This window comes from Erinaceus europaeus, chromosome 14 (genome assembly GCF_950295315.1).
Source record: "Erinaceus europaeus chromosome 14, mEriEur2.1, whole genome shotgun sequence".
NCBI lineage: Eukaryota > Metazoa > Chordata > Mammalia > Eulipotyphla > Erinaceidae > Erinaceus > Erinaceus europaeus.
In genome coordinates, this window is record NC_080175.1 from 99193006 (window position 1) to 99218689 (window position 25684).

At 47.5% G+C, this 25684-nt stretch overlaps 1 protein-coding gene across 1 annotated transcript in view; it reads right to left on the reverse strand.

Annotated features, from left to right (window-relative positions):
• Window positions 1-25684, reverse strand: part of DCBLD2 (discoidin, CUB and LCCL domain containing 2) — a 135882-nt gene that overhangs the window by 73931 nt on the left and 36267 nt on the right. The window contains exon 3 of the mRNA XM_060171012.1: window positions 738-1376. Coding sequence (XP_060026995.1) covers window positions 738-1376 — 639 coding nt within the window. The remainder of the gene's footprint in view (window positions 1-737; window positions 1377-25684) is intronic.

Here is a 25684-nt window from a genome sequence, read left to right on the forward strand (position 1 = left end):
AGGAAAAGAAAAAGGAAAGGAGAGGAAAGGGGAAGGGGAGGGGAGGGGAAGGGAAGGGAAGGGAAGGGAAGGGAAGGGAAGGGAAGGGAAGGGAAGGGAAGGGAAGGGAAGGGAAGGGAAGGGAAGGGAAGGGAAGGGAAGGGAAGGGGAGGGGAAGGCAACGACCTTGCACAAAAAGCAACCTGAGCGAGGTCGGCGGCGTGCACGGGGCGGCCGGGCCCGGTGTCTGCAGTCGGAGCCCGCGACCCCCGCGCCCCCCGCGCCCCCCGCGCCCGCTCACCTCCCCCCACGACCCCCCGCGACCGCTCACCTCCCCCCACGACCCCCGCGACCGCTCACCTCCCCCCCCACGACCCCCGCGAACCGCTCACCTCCCCCCCCACGACCCCCCGCGACCGCTCACCTTCCCCCCCCCGCCCCCACGACCGCTCACCTTCCCCCCCCACGACCCCCGCGACCGCTCACCTCCCCCCACGACCCCCGCGACCGCTCACCTCCCCCCCCCCACGACCCCCGCGACCGCTCACCTTCCCCCCCCCACGACCCCCCGCGACCGCTCACCTCCCCCCCCGCGCCCCCCGCGACCGCTCACCTTCCCCCCCCCGCCCCCACGACCGCTCACCTCCCCCCTCCCACGACCCCCGCGACCGCTCACCTTCCCCCCCCACGACCCCCCGCGACCGCTCACCTTCCCCCCCACGACCCCCGCCCCCGCGCCCCCCCGCGACCCTGCTCACCTTGCTGGGCCCCCCGCCCGGAGCAGCAGCGGCGGCGGCAGGAGCAGCAGGAGCAGCAGCGGCCGCGGGGGGAGCCGCATGGGGGCGCGGGGGGCGGGGGCCCCCGGGGCGCTGCCCGCCTCTCACCGCCGCCCCGCCGCCCATCGCCGCGCCCCGCAGCCCGCCCTGCATGGCGCGGGCCCACACCCGCCGGGACCCCCGCCCCTGGCCCGCACCCCCCGCCCCGGGGCCCCGGCCGGAGCGCGGGGCCGGAGGAGACGAGCTGCGGCCGGGCGGCGGGCGCCCAGCCCCGGAGCCGCTGCGGGAACAGCCTCCGCGCCGCCCGCAGGCCGAGCTGCCCGCGTCCTCCGCCCGCCGCGCCGGCTGGCTGCCTGGCCGCCCCGCCCCGGCCCCCGCCCCGGGCCCCGCCCCGACACGCCCCCGCCAATCCCCGGCGGGCTCCCGTCCGCGCCGGCCAATCAGCACGCGGCCTGTCCTCCAATCGCCGGCGGCTCCGGGAGCCCGACTCCGCCCCCGTCCCCGCCCCCGGCCCCGCCCCCGGCCCCGCGCGGCCCGAGCCCGGGAGGTTGCGGCGACTTCCGGGCCTCCGGGGCTTCCCGGGTCCTGCGCGGGCCGCCGGCGGGGCCGCTGCTGCGGGGGCTGCGGGCCCGTCTCGGGCCGGGCAGACGCAGCTCTTTGCATAGCTGACTGTGCCTCTTCTTTTCACATTTTTCGTATTTTTACTTATTTATTGGTGCTGGAATAGTGATGGACAAGACCGTGAAAGAACAGGACTGCAATTCCTTCCCGATGGGTCCTCGCACCAGAGTTGTGTGTCCCCACCCCACGCCCTCCGTTGGAAACGTCCCTAGTCTCTTTATTTCCTATTAGTGATTTAATCGGGACTGACAAGACTGTAAGATAAGAGGGCTGCAATTCCACAAAGTTCTCACCGCCAGAGTTGCGTGTCCCATCCTCTCCATTGGAAGCTCCCCTATTCTTTTATTTATTTATATTGATGATTGATTGATTGATTGATTGATTGATTTTAGCAGAGCACTGCTCAGCTCTGGTTTATGGTGGTGCACGAGATTGAACTGGGCATCTTGGAGCCTCGGGCATGAGTCTCTTTGCAGAACCATTATGCTGTCTACCCCTGTCCTGAAGCTTCCCTATTCTTTATCCCTCTGGGAGCATGGACCCAAATTCATTTTCTTTCTTTCTTTCTTTCTTTCTTTCTTTCTTTCTTTCTTTCTTTCTTTCTTTCTTTCTTAATAGAGCATGTCTTTATTCCCTTTTGTTGCCCTTGTTTTATTGTCGTAGTTATTATTGTTGTTGGATAACACAGAGAGAAATGGAGAGAGGAGGGGAAGACAGAGAGGGGGAGAGAAAGACAGACACCTGCAGACCTGCTTCACCGCCTGTGAAGCGACTCCCCTGCAGGTGGGGAGCCGGGGGCTCGAACCGGGATCCTCACACCGGTCCCTGCGCTTTGCACCACGTTAGCTTAACCCTCTGCGCTACCGCCCAATTCCCAGGACCCAGATTCTTTATGGGGAGCAGAAGGTGAGAGGTCTGGCTTCTGTCATTGCTTCTCGGCTGGACATGGGTGTTGGCAGGTGGATCCACACCCCCAGCCTGTGTCTGTCTGTCCCTAGTGGAGCAGGGCTCTGGGGAGGGGAGGCTCCAGGACACACAAGTGAAGTTGTCTGCCCAGTCACGGTGGAATCAGGATGACATCTGCAACTTGGTGGCTCCCTGCTCAGCTCTGGGTTATGGTGGTGCAGGGGGATTGAACCTTGGACTTTGCAGCCTCAGGCATAAGAGTCTCTTTGCAGAACCATTGTGCTATTTACCCCTGATGCTTGTTCTTAAAACTGCTATCAGTTGTTGCAGTACCTCTGAGCTACAGTAACAGGCATGGCATTTAAATAGATAGCCCTTGTGCCTTACACCTTTTGTTATACTTGAGGGGTTGGTGAGGGGGTGGGGAAACAAAGTACAAAACAAGCCCCATACCCTGAAGCCCACAGCCTAAAATTCAACCATTTCATCAAGAGCTGTAGGGCATCTGCTGTGGACAATCACTACAATAACTTTTGGGATTTCCAGATGTTATTTAGAAATCTCCCAGGAGGGAGGGAGGGAGTCAGGTGGTAACGCAGCAGCGGTTTAAGCACACATGGCGCGAAGCGCAAGTGGCCACTTAAGGATCAGGGTTCGAGCCCCCGGCTCCCTACCCGCAGTGGGGTCACTTCACAGGTAGTGAAGCAAGTCTGCAGGTGTCTGTCTTTCTCTCCTCCCTCTGTTTTTCCCTCCTCTCTCCATTTCTCTCTGTCCTAGCCAACAATGATGGCATCAATAACAACAATAACTACAACAATAAAACAAGGGCAACAAAAGGGAATAAATAAGTATTTAAAAAAATCTTCCAGGAACAGAGATGAAAATATAGCATGAAAGTCAAAGAAAACGCTAACTAGGATCACAAGCATTTTGATGGAGATAGTAAGGAAATGGAATGGCCCCAAAACAGCTCACAGCAAGGAAATCCACAGCTCTAGGTGGTGGGTGGTGTGAACGTAGTAGGTTTCAGGTGCTTTTAATGCGAGCCACCACGAGGGAGAAGGTCCCTGAACAACAACTGCAGGAAACCTGAAAGACGGGGCAGGCTGTGCGGGCAGACGGGGCAGCTGTGTGCGGGATGCCCGCTAAGATAATCAGTTGGGCCACGTCAGTGATGAGATGAGCACGAGTTTGGTCTAAAACTCAGAAATGTCTTGAAGTTGTGGGTGGAAATTGGGAGTAGACGTAACATTCAAAGCCATAGGAAGGACTGATATCCTCAAACAAAAACCTGAGGGTCGGAGTGGACTTTGGAGATCCTCTCTTTCAACTCCTCCTTGGCTCAACTCTTCTCCCAAGTACCCCCCGTAAGAATGCATTGCATCCCTGCTGGACCAGTAAGGTGGCCTGCATCTCTGCTGGGAGAGGTGAATGTGTGGAGAGATGCGTTGCTGTCAGCGCTTCAATATCTGCTGTAGATTCCACTCCTGCCGCAATATTCCACTGGGAGAAATCCAGGAAGCCATCAAGGGACAGGAAACTTCAGCTGAATGTTGAATTATAAGACAAAGGAAGGTGACCTTAGGTGAGAGAGGTAAGCGGCCTTGGTCATAGTCCAATGATGAGTTGTGTTGGTGGAGTTGAATATAATTTTCCCCCATGTTTTATTTGTGGTTAATAATGGATTCCAAGGCTATAATATCACACCACACCCTCCATCAGCATTTTATGTCTCACCCTCTCAATTCCCAAAGATAATCATCATAACACATAGAACTAACATTTGCTGACTTAAAGAACTGAAAACTAGTCTGGAAAAGAGTTTAAGATTAAGACCAAGAAGTTTTACTTTTTGTAACATTGAGGGGAAAATAAAAGAGAACTTAAAAAAAAAAAAAAGAATGGCATAACCAGAGTTTTATCTTAGAAAACTCAGTCAGACAGGAGAGTGAGGACTATACTGGAATCAGGCCAAGACCGGGAGCTCAGAGAACAAGTCTGAATACTGACAGAGATTTCTGTAGATTTGTCCTAAGAGGAGTGAACGACAAGTGAGTCTGAAGCATCCTAGCAATCGGCCTGGAGAGAGAACTGGGTGAAAGAAAATGTGTTAATGTGGTGACTGGTTGGAGGTGGGGCTAGAGGACTCAAGAAGGATGGTCAGGTTTCTAGGTCGATGGCAGGGCCTGTTATGTAGCAAGAGAGTGAGTGGGGAATCGGCCTGGCTGAATGAGACGAGGCCACAGTGGAGCACTAGGCAAACAGGAGGTGACGTGCGGGAGTGGCAAACGGTGAGGGGAAAACTCAGACTTCGGGTAACAGACACCCACCGCGTCTGCTGGGCAGTGCCTTTCGTGGGTTCCTGAGTGATCACCGTGAGGTCACATGAAGGACAGCAGCATGAGGTGCTAGGAGGTTCAGACTGAATTCTGTCGGTCAGTTAAACCGCACAGGAGGGAGAGAATTCACCTGTGAGGGAAGACTTACGGAGCTTTTTCTGGAATAGACAAACATCAGGTGTCCAGCAACAGATGAGTGACAGAGTAAGTTGTGATCTATATACACATGGAATACTACTCAGCTACTAAAAATGATGAGGTATATCCTTCACTTCCTATTGGGCAGAGCTTGAAGGAATCCTGTGAAGTGAGATCAGCCAGAAAGAGAAGGGTGAGTATGGGATGATCCCACGCAGAGACAGAAGTTGAAAAACAACAACAGAAGGGGAAACACACAGCAGAACTTGGATGGAGTTGGTGCACTGCCCCAAAGTCACGGACTCTGGGTTGGGGGGAAAGGTTCAGGTACCGGAACACGATGGCGGAGGAGGACCTTGAGGGGGTTGAATTATTATGTGGAAAACTGAAAAATGTTACATGTGTACCAACTAGTGTATTTTACTGTTGACTGTAAATCATTAATCCCACCAATAAATGAAAAAATTAAAAAAAAAAAAAAGTCATGGTCCCCTCTCCTACACCACAGCAAAAGGTGAGGGTACTTACAGGTTTTCATTTCAACTTTGCTGACTGTCTGAAATTTTACTTTTTTAAGATAATTTTTTTTCTTTTTCTTACATATTTATTTCTTGGGTGGAGACAGGGAGAAATCGAGAGGACAGGGGAACATAGAGAAAGAGGCACTTGCAGTCCCGCTTCGCCTCTCGTGAAGCTCTCCCCCTGCATGTGGGGAGCAGATGCTTGAACGCGGGTCCTTGCGCACAGTGCTGTGTGTGCTTAGCCGGGTGCACCACTGCCACCCCGCCCCGGTTTTCCGTTAGACACACGAGATGAGAGCGCGGGTTGGAGGAGACCTGTGGGGACACCTCTCCTGTAGGCATGTGGGGATTACAGGGTGATGATTCCAGTGTGGGGGGCGGTCAGTGCGACTGCTGCCTCGCTCCCTCTCTCCTCCCCAGTTCTGATCATGGTCACTCTAATAATTTGTGGAAACAGTAGCAGGAGGCAATGCTGAGGTGACCACAACCTCTTTGTGGTGCTTTGCATTAAAGGCCGGAAAGAAGCCCTGGGTTTCTAGGACGCTTCCCGTTCTGGAGTGGACTCCAGTTCATGTCGTCTCCCTGCTTCCTGCATCTGCTCTACCCCTCTGCCATCTTCCTTGCCTTTGACTTAGAGTTGTGGGGTTGGGCAGCTGCGGGGGCTGTGGGAGCCGTCCTTGACGGCTGTTACTTAACCTGCAGAGCCCAGAGGGTGGGACGAGTTCAGAACCAAGCATTCTAACCGGAACCCAAGGTGGGCAAGTCCAGGTCCCGGCAGTTGTTACTCAAAGATACGAGTTTCAGGTGCTGCCTTGAAAGCAGGGCGGAGAAAGCACAGACCTAACAGTGAGACCGGCAGCAGATCTAGTGGGTTTCACTGGCAAAAGAATTAGTGTTTTGAATAAAGTCTCTGGGGGAAGATTAGGGCTTCTGGAAAGGAATTCATGTAATATCTTATCTTTGAATGCCAGGAAATTAAAAATGTGTATTATTTTATTTCCTATTTTTTTTACTGCATGAATGGTGATTTATAAGACTGAAAGTTAATAGGAGTATACTTTCACAGGAGTCCTACCACCGAAGCCCTGTGTCCCCACTTCCACCCTCCCTTATGGACCTGAAAACCTCCCCTCCCCACAAAGTCCTTGACTTTGGTGCCAGACACCAGCTCCAGTCCGAGTTCTGCTGTGTGTTTCCCCTTCTGTTCCTGTTTCTCAACTTTTGTCTCTGAGTGCGATCATCCCATATTTATCCTTCTCTTTCTGGCTGATCTCACGTCACAGGATTCCTTCAAGTGCCGTCCAAGATGAGGGAAAGAAGTGAATTCACCATTTTTAATAGCTGCGTAGTATTCCATTATGTACATATACCACAACTTGCTCAGCCACTCATCTGGTGTTGGACACCTGGGTTGCTTCCAGGTTTTGGCTATTACAAATTGTGCTGCTGAGAACACAGGTGCACACAGACCTTTTTGGATGGTTGTGTTGGGTTCCTTAGGATCTATCCCCAGAAGGGGAATTGCAGGGTCATAGGGTAGATCCATTTCTAGCCTTCTGAGAGTTCTCCAGACTGTTCTCCACAGAGGTTGGACCACTTTACATTCCCACCAGCAGTGCAGGAGGGTTCCTTTGACTCCACACCCTCTCCAGCATTTGCTGCTGTTACCTTTTCTGATGTGTGACATTCTCACAGGGGTGAGGTGGTATCTCATTGTGGTGTAATTTTAATGTATGTTTACTCAGTGCTAAGAATTAAAAAACAGGGACCAGAAGACAGATTGTCCAGCAGAGTGTGCACTGTGCTGAACTCAGGTATCGGGCCGAGCCCTGCCACCACAGAAGACCTGCAGGAAGGGGGTCCAGCCAGTGGTGGAGCCATGCTGGTGTCTCTTTTCCTCTGTGTCTCTCATCAGAACCCCAACAATAACCCTGGTGGAAAAATAAACAAGTAGAAGTATTTTCAACTTAAATTTTAATTTACCAGTAGCCAGTTCCCTTTTCATATTTTCTCTCTCTTGCTCCCCACCCCCTTTTGCCTTTTTCTCTTAAATCACAAGGAATGAAGAAATAGTGAAAACAGAACTGACCTGCAGAAAGACAGAAAGATACGGAAAGGTGGTTCTGTTCCATTATTTCTGCTTCCTGATGAAGCCCACCGCTCAGCCTCTGCTGAAGAAAGGAGATTGTAGGGAAGGAATCTGGGGGTGGAACCTTCCTTTCCCTTCCATGCAGAAACATCTGGACTTTAATTATATGACAATAGGAATCAACTGCACCGTCACTGCTATGAAATGTCTGTTAAACATCAGTAAAAAGAGAAGAGATTTTTTTAAATATGACATTTATACTGGAAACCTTGGGATGACGGTCTGCAATGAATCACTATGGGCTTTATCAGTGACTGTGTGTTTTTGGCAGGACAACAGAAAAAGGGAGCGAACAAGCATTTGCTTTTGAGGGCTTCCAATGGAGTAAGAGAGAGAAGAATGTGGAAGTTCTGAGGAAACATTTCAAACTTCAAAGACCAGAGCCCTACGTTCTGGTTCCTGCTCGCACAGGGCCATCCCCTTTCTCCAGTAGATTGTACAAATGTTTACAGACCAGTCTGTTGTTAAAACTCCTTCTGCTGGGGGCCTGGCGGGAGTGCAGCAGGTTAAGTGCACATGATTTGATGCACAAGGGCCGGCGTAAGGATCCCGGTTCGAATCCCCGGCTCCCCACCTGCAGGGGAGTTGCTTAACAAGCGGTGAAGCAGGCCTGCAGGCGTCTGTCTTTCTCTTCCCTTCTCTGTCTTCCCCTCCTCTCTCCATTTCTCTCTGTCCTATCCAACAATGACGACATCAATAACAACAACGATAATAAGGATAACAAGGGCAACAAGGGCAACAAAATGGGAGAAAAGACTTCTAGGAGCGGTGGACTCATAGTGCAGGCACCGTGCCCCAGAGATAACTCTGGAGGAAAGAAAAAAAGAAAGAAAGAAAAAGAAAAAACTCCTTCTGCTGAGGAGCTTCTTTCCTTTCTTTCTTCCCTCCTTCCTTCCTTCCATTTTTTTTTTAACAGAAGTGGTTTAGACTTTTCTTTTTTCCTCTAAGTCTCCCCCCCCTCCATCAAATAGTCACTTGAGTTAAATGAAGTTTCAAGGTCTATCCATCATATTTTCTTAACATTTGAAAACCATTTCTTTAAATATTTAGCCTGGCAAATTTAAGACACACATATTAGGAACCAGATTTGTTATACAGAAGTCTCATTTCTATAGAATGTCCAGGTCCTGGAAAAGGATGACAGAGGACCTAGTGAGGGTTGTATTGTTATGTGGAAGACTGAGAAATGTTACACATGTACAAACTATTGTATTTACTGTCGACTGTAAAACATTAATCCCCCAATAAAGAAATAAAAAAATAAAAACAGTAAAAAAAAATAATGTGACTAAATCAACCATTACAGCCTTAGCCAAAACATTTGGCTGTCCTCCCCTCCTGACCCCCGCCCCCCAAAAAAAGAAGTCTCATTTCTACTAGTGGTCAGTGAAGTTAATTATCTGTGTCAAGATGAGCTTTTACCCCATCTCAGCAGCATTCAGTGATTTTTCTATTTACCTTTTTTTAAATTGAGGGATTCATGGTTTACAGTTGACAGTAAAATACAGCAGTTTGTGCATGTGTCACATTTCCCAGTTCTCCACTAACAAGTCAACCCCCACTAGGCTGTCCTCCCCCATCCTGTTCCAGGAGCTGAACCCTCCCCCACCCCAGAGCCTTTTACTTTGGGGCACTGCACCCTTTCTCCAAGGCAACAGTCTTTCTCTTTGATTCTCAGAGTCCCTTTCTGTCCACACATGCTTTTGTTTTATTTTTCTCGCAACACAAGAAAGTTAACTTCTTCTTCTAGCGTTTGCCCTTCGTCCGTAGCCAGTCAACAGCGTCAGGTTGAGCCTGATGTCAAGTTTCGAGACCTCCTTTGAATCTGGAGAGGTGGCAGTCGTTGACTATGTGGGTCATAGTCTGTCTGGAGCCGCAGGGGCAGTTCGGGTTGTCTCTGGATCCCCAGCGATGGAACATAGCGGCGCACCGGCCATGGCCTGTTCGTTAGCGATTGAGGAGGGCCCAGTCATAACGTGCCAGGTCAAAGCCGGGTTGACGCTTGCAGGGGACTGTGATGAGGTGTTTGTTCTTTACCTCGGCTGACTGCCTGTTGTTTTCGACGGGTTATGTTGTTTTCGCCGGGCTGGCTTCACGGGCGGGTAACAGACGACCAGGGACTCATGGTTGAGCTGTAGGCAGTATCTCTTTATTCATGCAGGACGCAGCACAATCTAAGACGAGCTAAGCTAAACTCAAGTACCCTGAAACTCACAATGCTGTCTTTATATATACTTGCCAAGTAGGGTGGAAACAGGATGTGACATAGAGAGGGTGGAGAGAAAAGTGACTGGTGACAATCAGAGTGTGACAAGGAGGGGGCGGAGCAGGCGAGAATCCTATCACTGAACCACCAATGCCCTGGAGGGAGTGCTTTATGTAAATGTAAAAGTGATTTATGTAAATAGACCAAAGCTTTGAATGGGATTAAATCTATCCCTATATAGGCATATGGTTAAGCAGAAGCCAGGGGGAGCTGGCATACTATCCAACAACTGCCATCTCTGTTTCCAAGAGTCTGGAACAGAGAAGTTCAGTGTAGGCATAGGGGACCAGATTGGATGACGAGACGTCAAGCGTTGGACAGGGTAGGCGAAGATATCCACGTATATTGGCAGGTCCGGTTGAGCGTAGACGTGGGAAATGAACTTAGATGATGCCGCATCCCGACGAATATCTGGTGGGGCGATATTGCTAAGAACTGGCAGCCATGGAACCGGGTGGAACGGATGGTTCCAGAAATTATCCTCATGGAGGAGTATAATTTGTAATCGACCAAGTGGACATGGGGGCTACAGAACCATACTGGGGCACAGTATTCTGCAGTTATTCAAAGGATCACAGTACTGATTTGATGTAAATATTAAATAGCGTAGGAGCCAGAACAGAGCCCTGGGGGAGGCCACTTGAGACAAGTCTCCATCTGCTAGACTTGTCACCCAGATGTACCTGGAATCTTCTGTTTTGGAGAAGAAACGATATAGTGTTGGCCACCCATGGAGGCAGGCATCTTGAGATCTTGACTAGGAGACCATGGTGCCAGACCGTGTCATAGGCTGCTGTGAGATCAACAAAGACAGCACCCGTCTTTAAATTCTTCTGGAATCCATTTTCAATGTAAGTTGAGAGGGCCAGGGCTTGTTCGCAGGTAGATCTTCCTGGGCGGAAACCAGCTTGGGCGGGTGATAGGAATTTCTCTGTAAGAGGAGAAATACGTGACAGAAGCAGCCTCTCAAGGAGTTTGTAACACACGGAGAGGAGAGAAATTGGTCTATAGCTGGCGGCCAGTGTTGGGTCTTTCTTTGGTTTCAAAACTGCTATTATCTTCGCACGACGCCAAATTTTGGGCATAGACTCAGATTCCAAGATGTGGGACAGGAATGAAGCGAGCCACTTCTTTGCCGCGGGATCCAGGTTAAGAATGAGTTCTGGGGTGATGTTATCATAGCCAGCAGCTGTTCCCGGTTTAACCCTCTTCAAAGCGTCTTCCAGTTCAGACAATGTAAAGGGAGAGATTTTTGGAGATGGACAAGATAACCGGAAGTGGGATGACCACTCATGGGAAATTTCTCTTTTCCAGGCTGGGTCGATCTTAGCACGACCAACTTGAGTTAGGTGACTGGCCACTGAGTTTGGAGATACGGGAGGATGGGAGATGGGAGGGGGTTGGCTACCGGCACCCAGTCTGGGAAGAAGCTTCCAGGCCTTCCTACTTGAGTGGGTGAAGTTCAGACTTTCCGTGAGTTGTTGCCAACGGGCTTGGTGTGCTGCATCCAGGGAGGTGATGAGATGGTCAGCCACATCTGGGTCGCCGGACTCATCATACTGTTTTAGTAGTTGCTCGCATTCAGCATCAAGACAAGGCGTATAGTTAGCACGTCTCCCACGAGGAATGGCTTGGGAAGCTGCTTTGAAGATGGCTTTGCGGAAGCGCCTGTAGGAATCTTCAGAGGGGATAGAGTTAATTGTAATTGCAGGAATAGATTTGTTGGTAAGATCACTGAACAGACGCCAGTTTGCTTTCCGAAAGTTCCATCTTAGTTTCTCCGAGCACAGAATCAGTGGGAGCTGGAGACCAATGTGGATGATAGCTGGGCGGTGATGACTGTGTGGGAAGATCTTGAGAACGTGTCTCGTAGCAGGAAAGGCTTGGCCGTTGACTGTGCTAATCCAGCACAGGTCGGATGACGAGTCTTTATTCCATCTAGCACTGTGAAAAGAGCCTGGCTGTTTGGGATCGTATAATAGGGAGAGGTCATTCGCTGAAGCCCAGTCAGCTAAGATAGAGCCGTCAGCACGATGGAGGAATATCCCCAGTCTTGGTGATGACTATTAAATTCTCCAACGTAAACGGCTGGGTGATTCGGGCTAGGCAGGACCTCGTTATCCCATGAGGCACTGGGAGGCTTATATACGTTGACGAGCTGAATAGTTCCAATAGTAATGGAGTCGTAGAAGGTTGAAGAGGCCGTATGGTAAACGTCCGCAAGATACAATTTAGCGTAGATGGCTTGGCTGTGTTTAGGATGGAGATTATAGCATATTAAATCGAATCCACTGATGGTGAATCGAGCAGCTTCATCGACTGCTGTATGTGTTTCTTGTAGGCAAATAACATCTGCCTGATGCTGTATCGCCAATTGACCAATAAGAACGCGTTTGGCAAAGGACAGCCCCTCAACATTAAGTTGGAGGACTCGAAGAGCAGGACCAACAGCTTGAAAGCTAGCAGGAGCTGCTTTTTGCTGGCTTTGAAAGTGACTGGGATCCATGTGGATTCAGTCGGCTAGGAAGGATCGTCAGTTTCCCCAATGAGTGGGTACTCACGGGATGCACCACGGGAAGGTCGATCCAGTGCATCCCAAAAGTTAACTAATATACTCAATAGTCCTCTCTCTCTCTCTCTCCCTCTCCTCTCTCTCTCTCCCTCTCCTCTCTCTCTCCCTCTCCTCTCCTCTCTCTCTCTCTCTCTCCCTCTCCCTCTCCTCTCTCTCTCTCCCTCTCCTCTCTCTCTCTCCCTCTCCTCTCCTCTCCTCTTCTCTCTCTCTCTCCCTCTCCTCACTGTCTCCTCTCTCCCTCTCCCTCTCCTCTCTCCCTCTCCCTCTCCTCTCTCTCTCTCCCTCCCCCTCTCCTCTCTTTCTCCCTCTCCTCTCTCCCTCTCCTCTCTCTCTCTCCCTCTCCTCTCTTTCTCCCTCTCCTCTCTCTCTCCCTCTCCTCTCTCTCTCTCTCCCTCTCTCTCCCCCTCTCTCTCCCTCTCTCCTCTCTCTCCCTCTCCTCTCTCTCTCCCTCTCTTCTCTCTTTCTCTCTCTGTCCCTCTCCCCCTCCCCACTCTCCCCCTCCCCTTCCCCTCCCCTCCCTCTCCCTCTTCCTCTCTCCCTCTCCCCCTCCTCTCTCTCTCTCTCCTTGTCTTTTTCTCATACATATATAAGTAAAGAAACATTTCTTAAAAGTTAAAAAAGAACAGCATGTCTTTGGAAATTTATCATTTAAAATGAATACTTAACGGTTTTTAAAACAAAGAATTCCATCATTTTCTTTGTATCATGTTTACAAACTAGCTAATATCAGTCCACTTTTGAACACAGTAAGACATAAATGGGGTACAAACTATATATTTTTTAAATTTTTTGGCATTTTATTACTTGTGAAATGATAGCTTGTGAAGACTGAGGAAGAATCCATTTATTATTCAGGCTAACCTGATTTTTATGGGCTGCTTTCTGCGTTAATGATCAGGTTATAAGGCCAGTGCAGTAAGACAGACACTACCATTTTCTTAATGTTTGACGTACTGAATGAAAGTCAAAATGTGAGGTTTTTCTGAAGGCTTATTCCAGACCAAGATAATGTCTTTGAGATAAAAAAAAAATGCAAATCTAATTTTCCTGACCTAGCTATTTTTTTCTTGAAGTGCTGCATAGGCCCAATGCTTAAAGACCTTTGCATAAATGAGACTATTTTCTTACTCTGGAATAGCTATCTCATATGATTTCCTGGCTGATTTCTCTGAATCCGTGTTGTGGATCTGAACATATACAGATTTGTTCCAGTGACCATAATCAGCGGATTTGATGCTGCTCACTTGGCCACATTGAAGGGTGAGATAAAAGACAGATTGTTGAATCAGCAAAAGTTACATCACAACAAACGTGTAAGTTCTGTTCTGACTTCTGACTCCCTTGGAAGAAACACAGGTATTTATAGTTTCATCTAATGACAAAGCTTTTGACACTTTCTTTAGCTGTCTGATTTAAAACCATAAACAATTATTCAGAGTTCACGTTTTTCCATTTGTTGTTATTCTTACATTGATAAATAACTACAATTTAAGAAGGACTCGATTGTCCTAGCAGAAATGTACAGTCACCTCATTATTTTTATACGCTCGGAACACTGTTAGTCACATTCGCACACAATCACACAGATTACCTGCAGACTGATACCCTCCTCTACAGAGCATGCTGAATGAATCAGCCCAGAGACCCTTAGTAAGAACCGCAACATGGGGCCAGGTGGTGGCGCACCTGGCTGAGCGCATGTTACAATGTACAAGGACCCGGTTCAAGCCCTGGGTCCCCACCTGCAGGGGGAAAGCTTCCCAAGTGATGAAGTAAGCCTGCAGGGTGTCTCTGTCTCTCTCAATCTCTATTACTCCCTTTCTCTCAATTTCTGTCTGTGTCTGTCCAATGAATAAAGACAATTAAAAAAAAAAAGAACTGCAACAGTGTGAATAATTAAGTCAAAGTTGTCTCCGAGAGACCAAACTGAGCCATCCGTGCCTGCTCCCAGCAGCCATCCTTCCAAACACACAACAGTTGTACATGGCCAGGATGAGAATTTAGCACCATCTGTGCCCTAATGGAAAACAAAAGGAAGCAAAGAGGCTGTGTTTGAAGATATGCTAAAATGCTACATTCAAATCCCATCTGTAGTCAGCGTTTTTCTCGCTGACACTTATTGCCACATAGCATGTAAAACATCGAAGTTCTTGGCCAAGCTGCGGTGCACCTGACTGAGTGCACGTGTTACAGTGCACAAGAACCTGGGTTCAAGCCCCCAGTCCCCACCCGAAGGTGGAAAGCGTTGTGAGTGAAGCAAGGCTTCAGGTATCTCTCTGTCTCTCTCCCACTCTATCCCCATCCCTATTGATTTCTGGCTCTCTCCCATTCTATCCCCCTATTGATTTCTGTCTCTCTGTCTCTATCACTCTATCCCCATCCCTATTGATTTCTGTCTCTCTGTCTCTCCCACTCTATCCCCCATCCCTATTGATTTCTGTCTCTCTGTCTCTCCCACTCTATCCCCATCCCTATTGATTTCTGTCTCTCTGTCTCTCCCACTCTATCCCCATCCCTATTGATTTCTGTCTCTCTGTCTCTCCCACTCTATCCCCATCCCCTATTGATTTCTGTCTCTCTGTCTCTCCCACTCTATCCCCATCCCCTATTGATTTCTGTCTCTCTGTCTCTCCCACTCTATCCCCATCCCCTATTGATTTCTGTCTCTCTGTCTCTCCCACTCTATCCCCATCCCTATTGATTTCTGTCTCTCTGTCTCTCCCACTCTATCCCCATCCCCTATTGATTTCTGTCTCTCTGTCTCTCCCACTCTATCCCCATCCCCTATTGATTTCTGTCTCTCTGTCTCTCCCACTCTATCCCCATCCCCTATTGATTTCTGTCGCTCTGTCTCTCCCACTCTATCCCCATCCCCTATTGATTTCTGTCTCTCTGTCTCTCCCACTCTATCCCCATCCCTATTGATTTCTGTCTCTGTCTCTCCCACTCTATCCCCATCCCCTATTGATTTCTGTCTCTCTGTCTCTCTCCCACTCTATCCCCATCCCTATTGATTTCTGTCTCTCTCCCATTCTATCCCCCTATTGATTTCTGTCTCTCTGTCTATCTCCCATTCTATCCCCATCCCTATTGATTTCTGTCTCTCTCCCATTCTATCCCCATCCCTATTGATTTCTGTCTCTCTCCCATTCTATCCCCCATTGATTTCTGTCTCTCTGTCTCTCCCACTCTATCCCCATCCCTATTGATTTCTGTCTCTCTGTCTCTCCCACTCTATCCCCATCCCCTATTGATTTCTGTCTCTCTGTCTCTCCCACTCTATCCCCATCCCCTATTGATTTCTGTCTCTCTGTCTCTCCCACTCTATCCCCATCCCCTATTGATTTCTGTCTCTCTGTCTCTCCCACTCTATCCCCATCCCTATTGATTTCTGTCTCTCTGTCTCTCCCACTCTATCCCCATCCCTATTGATTTCTGTCTCTCTGTCTCTCCCACTCTATCCCCATCCCCTATTGATTTCTGTCTCTCTGTCTCTCCCACTCTATCCCCATCCCCTATTGATTTCTGTCTCTCTGTCTCTCCCACTCTATCCCCATCCCTATTGATTTCTGTCTCTCTGTCTCTCCCACTCTATCCCCATCCCCTATTGATTTCTGTCTCTCTGTCTCTCCCACTCTATCCCCATCCCCTATTGATTTCTGTCTCTCTGTCTCTCCCACTCTATCCCCATCCCCTATTGATTTCTGTCTCTCTGTCTCTCCCACTCTATCCCCCATTCCCCTATTGATTTCTGTCTCTCTGTCTCTCCCACTCTATCCCCCATCCCTATTGATTTCTGTCTCTCTGTCTCTCCCACTCTATCCCCATCCCTATTGATTTCTGTCTCTCTGTCTCTCCCACTCTATCCCCATCCCCTATTGATTTCTGTCTCTCTGTCTCTCCCACTCTATCCCCATCCCCTATTGATTTCTGTCTCTCTGTCTCTCCCACTCTATCCCCATCCCTATTGATTTCTGTCTCTCTGTCTCTCCCACTCTATCCCCATCCCCTATTGATTTCTGTCTCTCTGTCTCTCCCACTCTATCCCCATCCCTATTGATTTCTGTCTCTCTGTCTCTATCACTCTATCCCCATCCCTATTGATTTCTGTCTCTCTGTCTCTATCACTCTATCCCCCATTCCCCTATTGATTTCTGTCTCTCTGTCTCTCTCCCACTCTATCCCCCCACCTCTATTGATTTCTGTCTGTCTCTTCCTAATATATAAAGATTTAAAACAACAACAACAACAACAAAACCTTTCAAACGAGAAAAGAAGATTTGGTTTCTTCTTTTCCCTATGGACTTCTTCCCTTGGTCCTATAGCGAATTTCATGAAGTGTGGGTCTCACCCCATTCTGTCACATGGAAAAGGCCCACTGTGATTTCTCCACTTGCAGCCAGTGCATGGGGTAGCTAGCATTGTGAGAACTAGGCGGGCCCCTAAAAGTCTTCTCTGAAGACCTGCCTTCACAGACTGGATAGCTAGTCAATGATCAGAGCACCATCTAGAAGATCACAAACTGCTACTGAAGACAACTTGAAAATATGAAAATATACATATATAAAAGGAAGCTCAGAATTCTACTCTTCACCTTATCCAAAGAATTATTATCTTTTTTCCTGTCAGGTCTCCAAACAGATATAAAAACAAACTGTATACAATTATGACACATACTTTTATAATCTGTCAGCTAATGAGTTTCTTATCTAAGATGCACTATATCATCAGGACTGCCTGATTTTACCAGTTCTGAGTATCATGCAGCAATACAAAGGGATGAGGTTGTGTCCTTGGGATAAGGTGGGCGTAACTGGAGAAGGTGATGCAAGCTCCAGGATGGCTTCACTCCCTTGCAGAATAGAGACAAGTGAGTGTGCACACGGAAAAAAATCAAAATGGCAACCTATTGTCAAGACTTGGGGAGAACTAGAATGGTGGTCTATGGGGTAGGGGTGGGGATACAGACCTTTGGTGATGGGAGTGGTGAAAAATAAATAAAATGAAATGAAAACTAAATCTTTAAAAGCAAAATAAAATAAAACTCTGACACATCCTTTTATAGTCTGTCAACTAACTGAGTCACTTTACTAAGAGGGAATGTCTCACCAGGACTGCCTGATTTCACGGTGCTGAGAAGGCCTTTAGACATGTGGACATGCTCTGAGTCCTGTCAAAGGATGCTAAGAACCATTCAACTCCAACGTGTAATTCTGTGCAACCTGGTTTTTTTTTTTTTTTTTTAAACCGGTTCAGCTTTATATTATCTTCTCCTCCTCCTGCTTCTTTTTTTTTTTCATAGTAGGTAGAGAGATAGTGAGGAAAAGGATCATGGGTAGATAGCACAATGGTTCTGTAAAGAGGCTGTCATGCCTGAGGCTTCTAAGTCCCAGGTCCAGTCCCTGACACAACCATAAGCCAGAGCTGAGCAGTGCTCTGATAAGGAAAAACAAATTAAAAAGAGAGATAGAGAGGACAAAAGAGACAGAGATGAGAGTCGCATGCAGCCCTGCTCCTCTGCTCCTGCCGATTCCCGCTGCAGGAGGGGACCCGGCCCGGGGCTGCGGCCTAGACTCTCCTACTCGGGGGGCGGCAGATTCGTGCTTTTGACCCTGTGCACTGTCACAGGCCTCTTCGGTTTTACACCCTCGCTTCTGTTTGTCCCCAAAGCCATGCATCTCCCATGCTCCTTCCTTGCTCTGAAAGTCTAAACGAAATGGACCCATTCGTGGGACGTAGTTGACGTTGCACCTCTCCTGTCACAGAGATGACTGAGCCGCCAGCAGCAAGCCGGGGGCAGCGGCTAACCCTGACCACAGGCCAGCTGGGGGCTAACGGGCTCTTGGTCTTGGCCGGCGGCTCACAGTTTCCTCTGAAGGCTGTTTGAAACCGGGATGAGAGAGTCTGATATCTAACTGCTGAAGCACTCACTGTGTGCTTTAGTCCTGGGGCTGCCTCTCTTGGCCAGAAGAAGCTGGCAGGTAAACCCAAGTTTGGTGGCATCTTCCTCTGTGGAAGCTGTGCACATATGATGCTAAGTGTGTCTCCCAGCATCTCGGTGAGGGAAACAGAATCGTTCACTCAGAGGCAGGCTGATGCAGTGAGTCGGTTGGGATTCTGCTGGGCTGAGACTCCAGGCCTATGAGTCCAAGACTCATGTGACCACACTGCCGCCATGATGTTCTGGGAATTTTTCTCTTTCTTTTTTTTTCAAATTTTTTTATTATCTTTATTTATTTATTGTATGGAGACAGCCAGAAATCGAGAAGGAAGCGGGATGCAGAGGAAGAGAGACAGAGAGACGCCTTCAGCACAGCAGCACCGCTTGTAAAGTTTCCCCTGCAGGTGGGGACCGGGGACTCAAACCTGGGTCCTTGCGCATTGTAAACGTGCATTCAACCAGGTGCACCACCACCCGGCCCCGCTGAATTTTGCTTTTTCATTCAGTGGCCTACCTCCCAAAGCCTTTTATCCACCACAGGCAAAACGTATCTAGTTAGAATAGGCATTCTTTTGGCTACATAATTGCTATTTTATACAAATGGTTATTTTGAAAAGCATGCTAGTAAAGACATATATCTTTCATCTCTTGCACGTTCTGACATTTCATGAATAATTACATCTTGAATACTGTTAGAGACGCACAAGTGGCGTTCTTGCACAGGGGTGAGGATGGCATTCAGAGACTGTACTGGCATTCCTCGTCCGTGTTAAATTCACTCACAAGGAAGAAGCTGAGAGATTACTCCCTTGTTATAAATGGTGGGTGGACAGCAAACATTTATTCCCTTCTCCCAGGCTGAAAGTGATGTTTGAAAGACATGAGGAGAATTTTGAAGGTATGGTCCAGTAAAGACCAGGGCTAGACTTGTATAATTTGAGGGCACATTAGGCGGAGGACTGGAGCTTTTTAAATGTATGTTACGTGTGTGGAGCTGGTGCCTTGCATCCGAGTGTTTTCACAGGCTGGTCTGACCTTGTCACTCAGAATCGGCGGGAGCAGGGGAGGAAGGACAGACGGCACAGTGTCAGAGCTGCCTAGGTGTCACTGTCCCTCTCAGGTGCAGCCACAGCTTGAACCTGGATCGAGCACACACGCAGCAAATTGCCCCTAGACTCTAATAAAAGCGCTGGAATTTAAGAGTTGTTGGCAGTGGTGTTGTGGGGGATTGATCAGTGGATGTTTACATATGGGGGTGGGGACTCAAATGCACTTTTACCACTCTGCTTCCATGACTTCCAAGATCAGGACACATTGCATACCTAGTGGTTTTTAAATTTGATTTATTTCTTATTGCAAAGAAACAGAAATTGAGTGAGGAAGTGGAGGCAGAGAGGGAAAGAGGCAGAGAGACACCGCAGCCCTGCTTCACCACCTGTGAAGCTTTCCCCCTGCAGGTGGGGACCGGGGGCTTGAAACTGGGTCCTTGTGCGCTGTAGTGTGAGCACTTTACCAGGTGTGTCACCGCCTGGCCCCCACTGGCCCCCACGTTACATATCTAAACAATAAATAGAACGTTCTGAAATATCACAGAGACCTGGGGACCACTGCTGTCACGTCAGCTGCATCTGTGCCCGTCAGGGTCCAGTGTCCCAGACTTGGCTAGCGAGTGCCTTGCCCAGGACCTTGGAGTCCCAAGCCTGATTTTCACTCTGACAGTTATTTACTCTGTTTTGACAAGCTAACCTGACAAGTGACAGAGCTCATTTCTCCTGAGCCAGTTTAGCAACTAAAAATGTGAACTATAAATACAGAAATTTTGACAATATTAAGTAGGTTTTGATGACATTTCTTTTTTTTTTCCTCCAGGGTTATTGCTGGGCTCGGTGCCTGCACCTTGAATCCACCACTCCTGGAGGCCATTTTTTCCCCCTTTTGTTGCCCTTGTTGTTGTAGCCTTGTCGTGGTTATTATTATTACCATTGTTGATGTTGTTCATTGTTGGATAGGACAGAGAGAAATGGAGAGAGGAGGGGAAGACAGAGAGGGGGAGAGAAAGACAGACACCTGCAGACCTGCTTCACCGCCTGTGAAGCGACTCCCCTGCAGGTGGGGATCTGGGGGCTCGAATCGGGATCCTTACACCGGTCCTTGCGCTTTGCACCATGTGCACTTAACCCACTGCACCACCGCTGGACACCCATTTTTTTTTAGTATTTATTTATTTCCTTTTTGTTGCCCTTGTTGTTTTTATTGTTGTTGATGAGAGAAGAGTGGAAGACAGAGAGGGGGAGAGAAAGACAGACACCTGCAGACCTGCTTCACCGCCTGTGAAGCGACTCCCCTGCAGGTGGGGAGTGGGGGCTCGAACCCGGATCCTAAGGCCGGTCCTTGCACTTTGTGCCACATGCGCTTAACCTGCTGCGCTACCGCCTGACTCCCCACATTTCTTTTCAACTACTTAAGATCTAAGTAGAATTTAGAATAATTTTTTTAACTACCATTATTTTTAAAAGGACACTTTCTTTGTGTGTGTGTGTGTGTGGGGGGTATTTTATCTCCCTGTCTTTTTAAATTTTATCAGTGATTTAATAATGATTAACAACATTATAAGGTAACAGAGGTACAATTCCATGCAGTTTCCACCACCAGAGATCTGTGTCCTGTTGCCTCCATTGGAAGCTTCCCTGTTCTTTATCTCTCTGGGAGGATGGACCCAAATTCAAAGGACACTTTCTTTATCAAAAGTCTATTTGTGTCTCTACTTTGCCCTACTTTTTTTTCTCCCTCCGTAATCTCAGCATGACTCCCTACTTTCCCACTGCGGGAAGTGCCCCTCCACCTCTCCACTCCCCCACAGCACAGTGACTGACCTGGGGTAAGCTGTGAAGGGTCTGTGAGCAGCCACAGACACAGGGCCGGCAGGGGCACGCCTCACGGAGTGAACCGCAGGGACCTGGGTTCAAGCTCGCTCTCCCCATCCACAGCGGGGAACTTCCACAAGCAGGGAAGCAGATCTGCAGGTCTCTCTCTGTCTTACTTTCTCTCTCTCTCTCTCTCTTTCTATCTCTCCCCATGTTGTCTCAGTTTCTCTCCATCCTATCCAACTAAAAATAGAAAGAAAAAAGAAAAAACAAATGACAGATACAACTTTATGCTGTGGGCCTTTTTTGCACAGGTTTTTGGAGTTCCTTTCAGATGACTGAGTGGAAAAAAAAAAAACCCTTGTAAAACCTGGATCTTTAGACCCAGGAATATTTTTTCTTCAGTTTTTTTAGAGTTTTCAACTTTGACCTGCTCACTTTAACTACATTACTTTGAAGGAAAAGATGATTTAAGAAACTGTGATCAGGAGTCCGGCGGTAGGGCAGCGGATTAAGTGCACGTGGTGCCAAGCGCAGGGACCGGCATAGGGATCCTGGTTCGAGCCCCCGGCACCCCACCTGCAGGGGAGTCACTTCACAAGTGGTGAAGCAGGTCTGCAGGTGTCTGTCTTTCTCTCCCTCTCTCTGTCTTCCCCTCCTCTCTCCATTTCTCTCTGTCTTATCCAACAATGATGACATCAGCAACAACAACAATAATAACTACAGCAATAATACACGGGCAACAAAAGGGAATAAATAAATAAATATTAAAAAAAAGAAAAAAAGAAACTGTGATCACACATGTGCCCTTTCTTACCCTCTCAGGTAAGTGTAGCACACGGGCCCTCCACCCACTTCCCCTCTTGGAGGGTCTGAGGCAATAAAGCACAGCTGATCCAGGCTGCAGGGTCCAGGTGATTTTAACTGTGAGTATCATCTCACATGTGCGCTACGTCCTAGATTACTGAATTATTTGCTGCTAGAGAAAAGGTATTTTTATTTGAATTTTAGTGTCTCTTGGCAGTAGGAAAGATAGGTTTTCAATAAAGGACTGATGAAATATTTTCAGCCTGTTGGGCTCAGCATGATTCTCCTGGGGGGTTAGAGTCTAGATACCACCCTTCTGCTTCAGCATTTTTGTCACTAACTTGTGTTCTAGGATTATGTTACAGGATAAAGATAAAATTCATTCTACCGTGCTGAAAATCAATCAATCAATTTACATTCACAGTCTAAAGTATACTAATCTTTTAAAACTCAGATAATTGTCAAAGTATTATTTTAGGTCATTGAAATTCCTTATTTACATTTTAATTCAGTCACCTCTAGCCCTTCTTGTCCGAGAAACAAGTCATTTCTCCACGTAGCTATAGCAAAAGAAGCAGGTATTTGAGCAGACTGAGGAGACTGGGAACGTCTGACTGTTTTTAATCGCATGCTTTCTAAGTGGAAGATCACAGCAAGGGAGTGGGGCAGAAAGAGTCCTAGTGAATCTGGACTTGTCCCTTTATTGTCCTCTTACAAAACAACTGCAGTGCAGCACAGATGTGCTTTGCTCCTTGCTGGTCAGATTATCCTTCTTCAAGTCTGCTGAGTGATGAACAAACGCTACGGCACTGTTCTCACAGAACACAGCCCCCACTCCCCGTGCACTCCCAGCCCCTGAACAATCATCCAAGGGATTATGTAGGTTGTAAAGATCTTAGAGAAGAATTTTAATTCATAAAAAGTACAGGTTGGGGTCCAAGCTAGGGAGTTAGCACAGTGGTTATGTAAACAGCTCTCCTGCCTGAGGCTCTGAGGTCCCAGGCTTCATCCCCAGCTCGACCATAAGCCTGAGCTGAGCAGCGTTCTGGTAAAATCAAATCAAATAAAAGCAGATCGCATGTAGTCTGTGCATTATTGAGTTCTAGAAAGTCACTTTCACATCCCGTCTATGAAATGCTGCTCTTGTTGCTGTGGTGCAAACCTCCTCAGCCACAGGAGGCTGCCCAGGACATCCTTCCCAGCCTCTTGTGACTGAAGCAGTCTGCTTGCTCTCTGTCCGCCTGTGTTCTGCCTTCCCTTCTAATTTTTTAAAAAATATTTTATTTATTTTAATGGAAGATACAGAGAAGGGAAGAGAGAGCAGAGCACCGCTCAGCGCTGGCTTATGGTGGTGCTGGGGATTGAACCTGGGACCTTGGAGCCTCAGGCATGAAAGTCTCTTTGTATAACCATTATACTGTTGCCCCAGCCCCCCCTTTTTTTTTCAACCAGAGCACTGCTCAGCTCTGGCTTATGGGGGTGCAGGGGATTGAACCTAGAACTTCGGAGCCTCAGGTAGGAGAGTCTCTTTGTATAACCATTATGCTGTCTTCCAGTCTGCGTCTTCAGTTTCTATCAAAAACTTTTGTTTGAAGCAATACTTGAAGGATATGCAGTCATTTTATTCTCATGATCCTGAACCATTTATCCCCATTGTCGTGACAATCTAAATCTTGAGAAGCTCCACTGCATACACAGATGCCAATACATTTGATACCATATCGGTGGAGAACTCTTAATGTAACCTGTTCTTCCAGGAGCTTGTGAGGCAGAATCTGTGGGCAGTTCTACTCTCCTGCATTCTGGATGCCTTAGATTACTTGAAAAACTGCCATTGACAAAAGCACTGTCTTTGCTGGGAGGTTATTGCTTTATTGCTGATTTTTTTTTTTGTCGATTTTGTTCACTCTTTCAAAGAACCAACATTTACTTTCATTAATCTTTTGTATGGTTTTCTTATTTTCAATGTTATTTACTTCTGCCCTAACTTTAGTGATTTCTGTCCTTCTGGTTGCTTTAGGGTTCCTTTGTTCTTCTAGGTCTTTAAGATGTGTAACCAGGCTGTTTATTTGTGCTTTTTCTTGTTTCCTAATGTGTGCTTGTGTGGCTATGAACTTCCTTCTCGGTACTGCCATAGCTGCGTCCCAAATATTTTGATAGCTTGTGTCTTCATTTTCATTGAACTCTCAAAACATTTTGATTTCTTCTTTTATTTCCTCTTTGACCCTGTAGTTGTTAAGGAGTGTGCTGTTGAGCTTCCACATTATGGGACTCTGACTAATCTTTTGTTGATTGCTAAGTCTTGGTTTATTTCCACTGAGGTCTGAGAAGATGCTTGGGATGATTTCAATGCTCTTGAATTTTCTGATGCTTTCTTTGTGGCCTAACATATGGTCTATCCGTGAGAATGACCCATGTGGACTTGAGTAGAATGTGTATTCCAGTTTCATGGGGTGAATGACTCTGAAAATGTCCAGTAGTTCTAGTTTATCTATCTCTTCATTTAGCTCCCCCATGTCTTTATTGATTTTCTACCTGGATGATCTGTCAAGTTGAGAGAGTGGGGTGTTGAAGTCCCCTACTATGACTGTGTTGCTGATAATATATTTCTGTTGCTCTTTCAGTAGATGTTTGATGTATTTAGATGGCTTCTCATTGGGTGCATAGATGTTAGTAATTATTAAGTTCTCTTGATTGACTAATCCTCTGAGCATTAAGTAGTGTCCATCTCTATCTTTTTAAATTTTATTTATTTTAATGTCTATCATGTCAGATATGAGAATAGCTGTTCCTGCCCTTTTTTTGTGGACCAATGGCTTATATGATAGTTTTCTATCCTTTCACTTTGAGTCTGTGCTTGTCTTGTTGAGTTAGGTGGGTTTCCTGTAGACAGCATATTGTTGGGTTGTGTTTTCTGATCCATCTTCCTACTCTGTGCCTTTTAATAGGTGAATTCATGCCATTGACATTTATTGATATCAAATATTGAAGATATTTTAATACCATTCTTGTAGATTTTTAGAGTGTTCTGATAGATGGCCTATTTGTGGTGGTCTGAATGTTTATAGAAGACCTTTCAGAATTTCTTTCAGGGCAGGCTTGGTGATAGTCGATTCTTTCAACTGTTGCTTGTCTGAGAAGGTTTTTATGCCTCCATGTAGTCTGAATGACAGTCTAGCAGGATACAGTAGTCTTGGTTGCAAGCCTTTCTCACTGAGTACTCAATACATATCTTGCTGTTCTCTTCTGACTTGTAGTGTTTGTGTGGAGAAGTCTGCTGCTAATCTTATGGGTTTTCCTCTGTAGGTGACTTTTTGTTTTTCTCTTGTAGCCTTCAGGATCCTTTCTTTATCCTTATTCCTTTCCATTCTAAGTATGATTTGTCTTGGTGTCTTTAAGTCTGGGTTAATTCAGTTTGGGACCCTCTGGGCTTCTTGAACCTTTATGTCTTTGATGTTGTCTGGACAAGAGAAGTTCTCAGCTTTTCTGTCCTGAAGAATGCTTTCTTCCCCTCCCTCTCTTTCTTCCTCTGGTAAGCCAATAATGTGTATATTGTTTCTTTTGAAGCCATCCCATAGGTCTCTGTTGTTGTTTTCAGTATCTCTTAATCTCTTTTTGAGACCTCTTACTTCTTTTTTAGTTGTCTCTAATTCGTCCTCTATCTTGCTAGTTTTGTCTTCAGCCTCATTTATTCTATTCTCTCTCCCCTACACTGTTTTTTCGAGTTCATCTATTTTGTTCTGATACTGTTTTAGCTTATTCAGCTAGTTGTGTTTTAACTCAGCTATTTCAGCCTTCAGCTCTC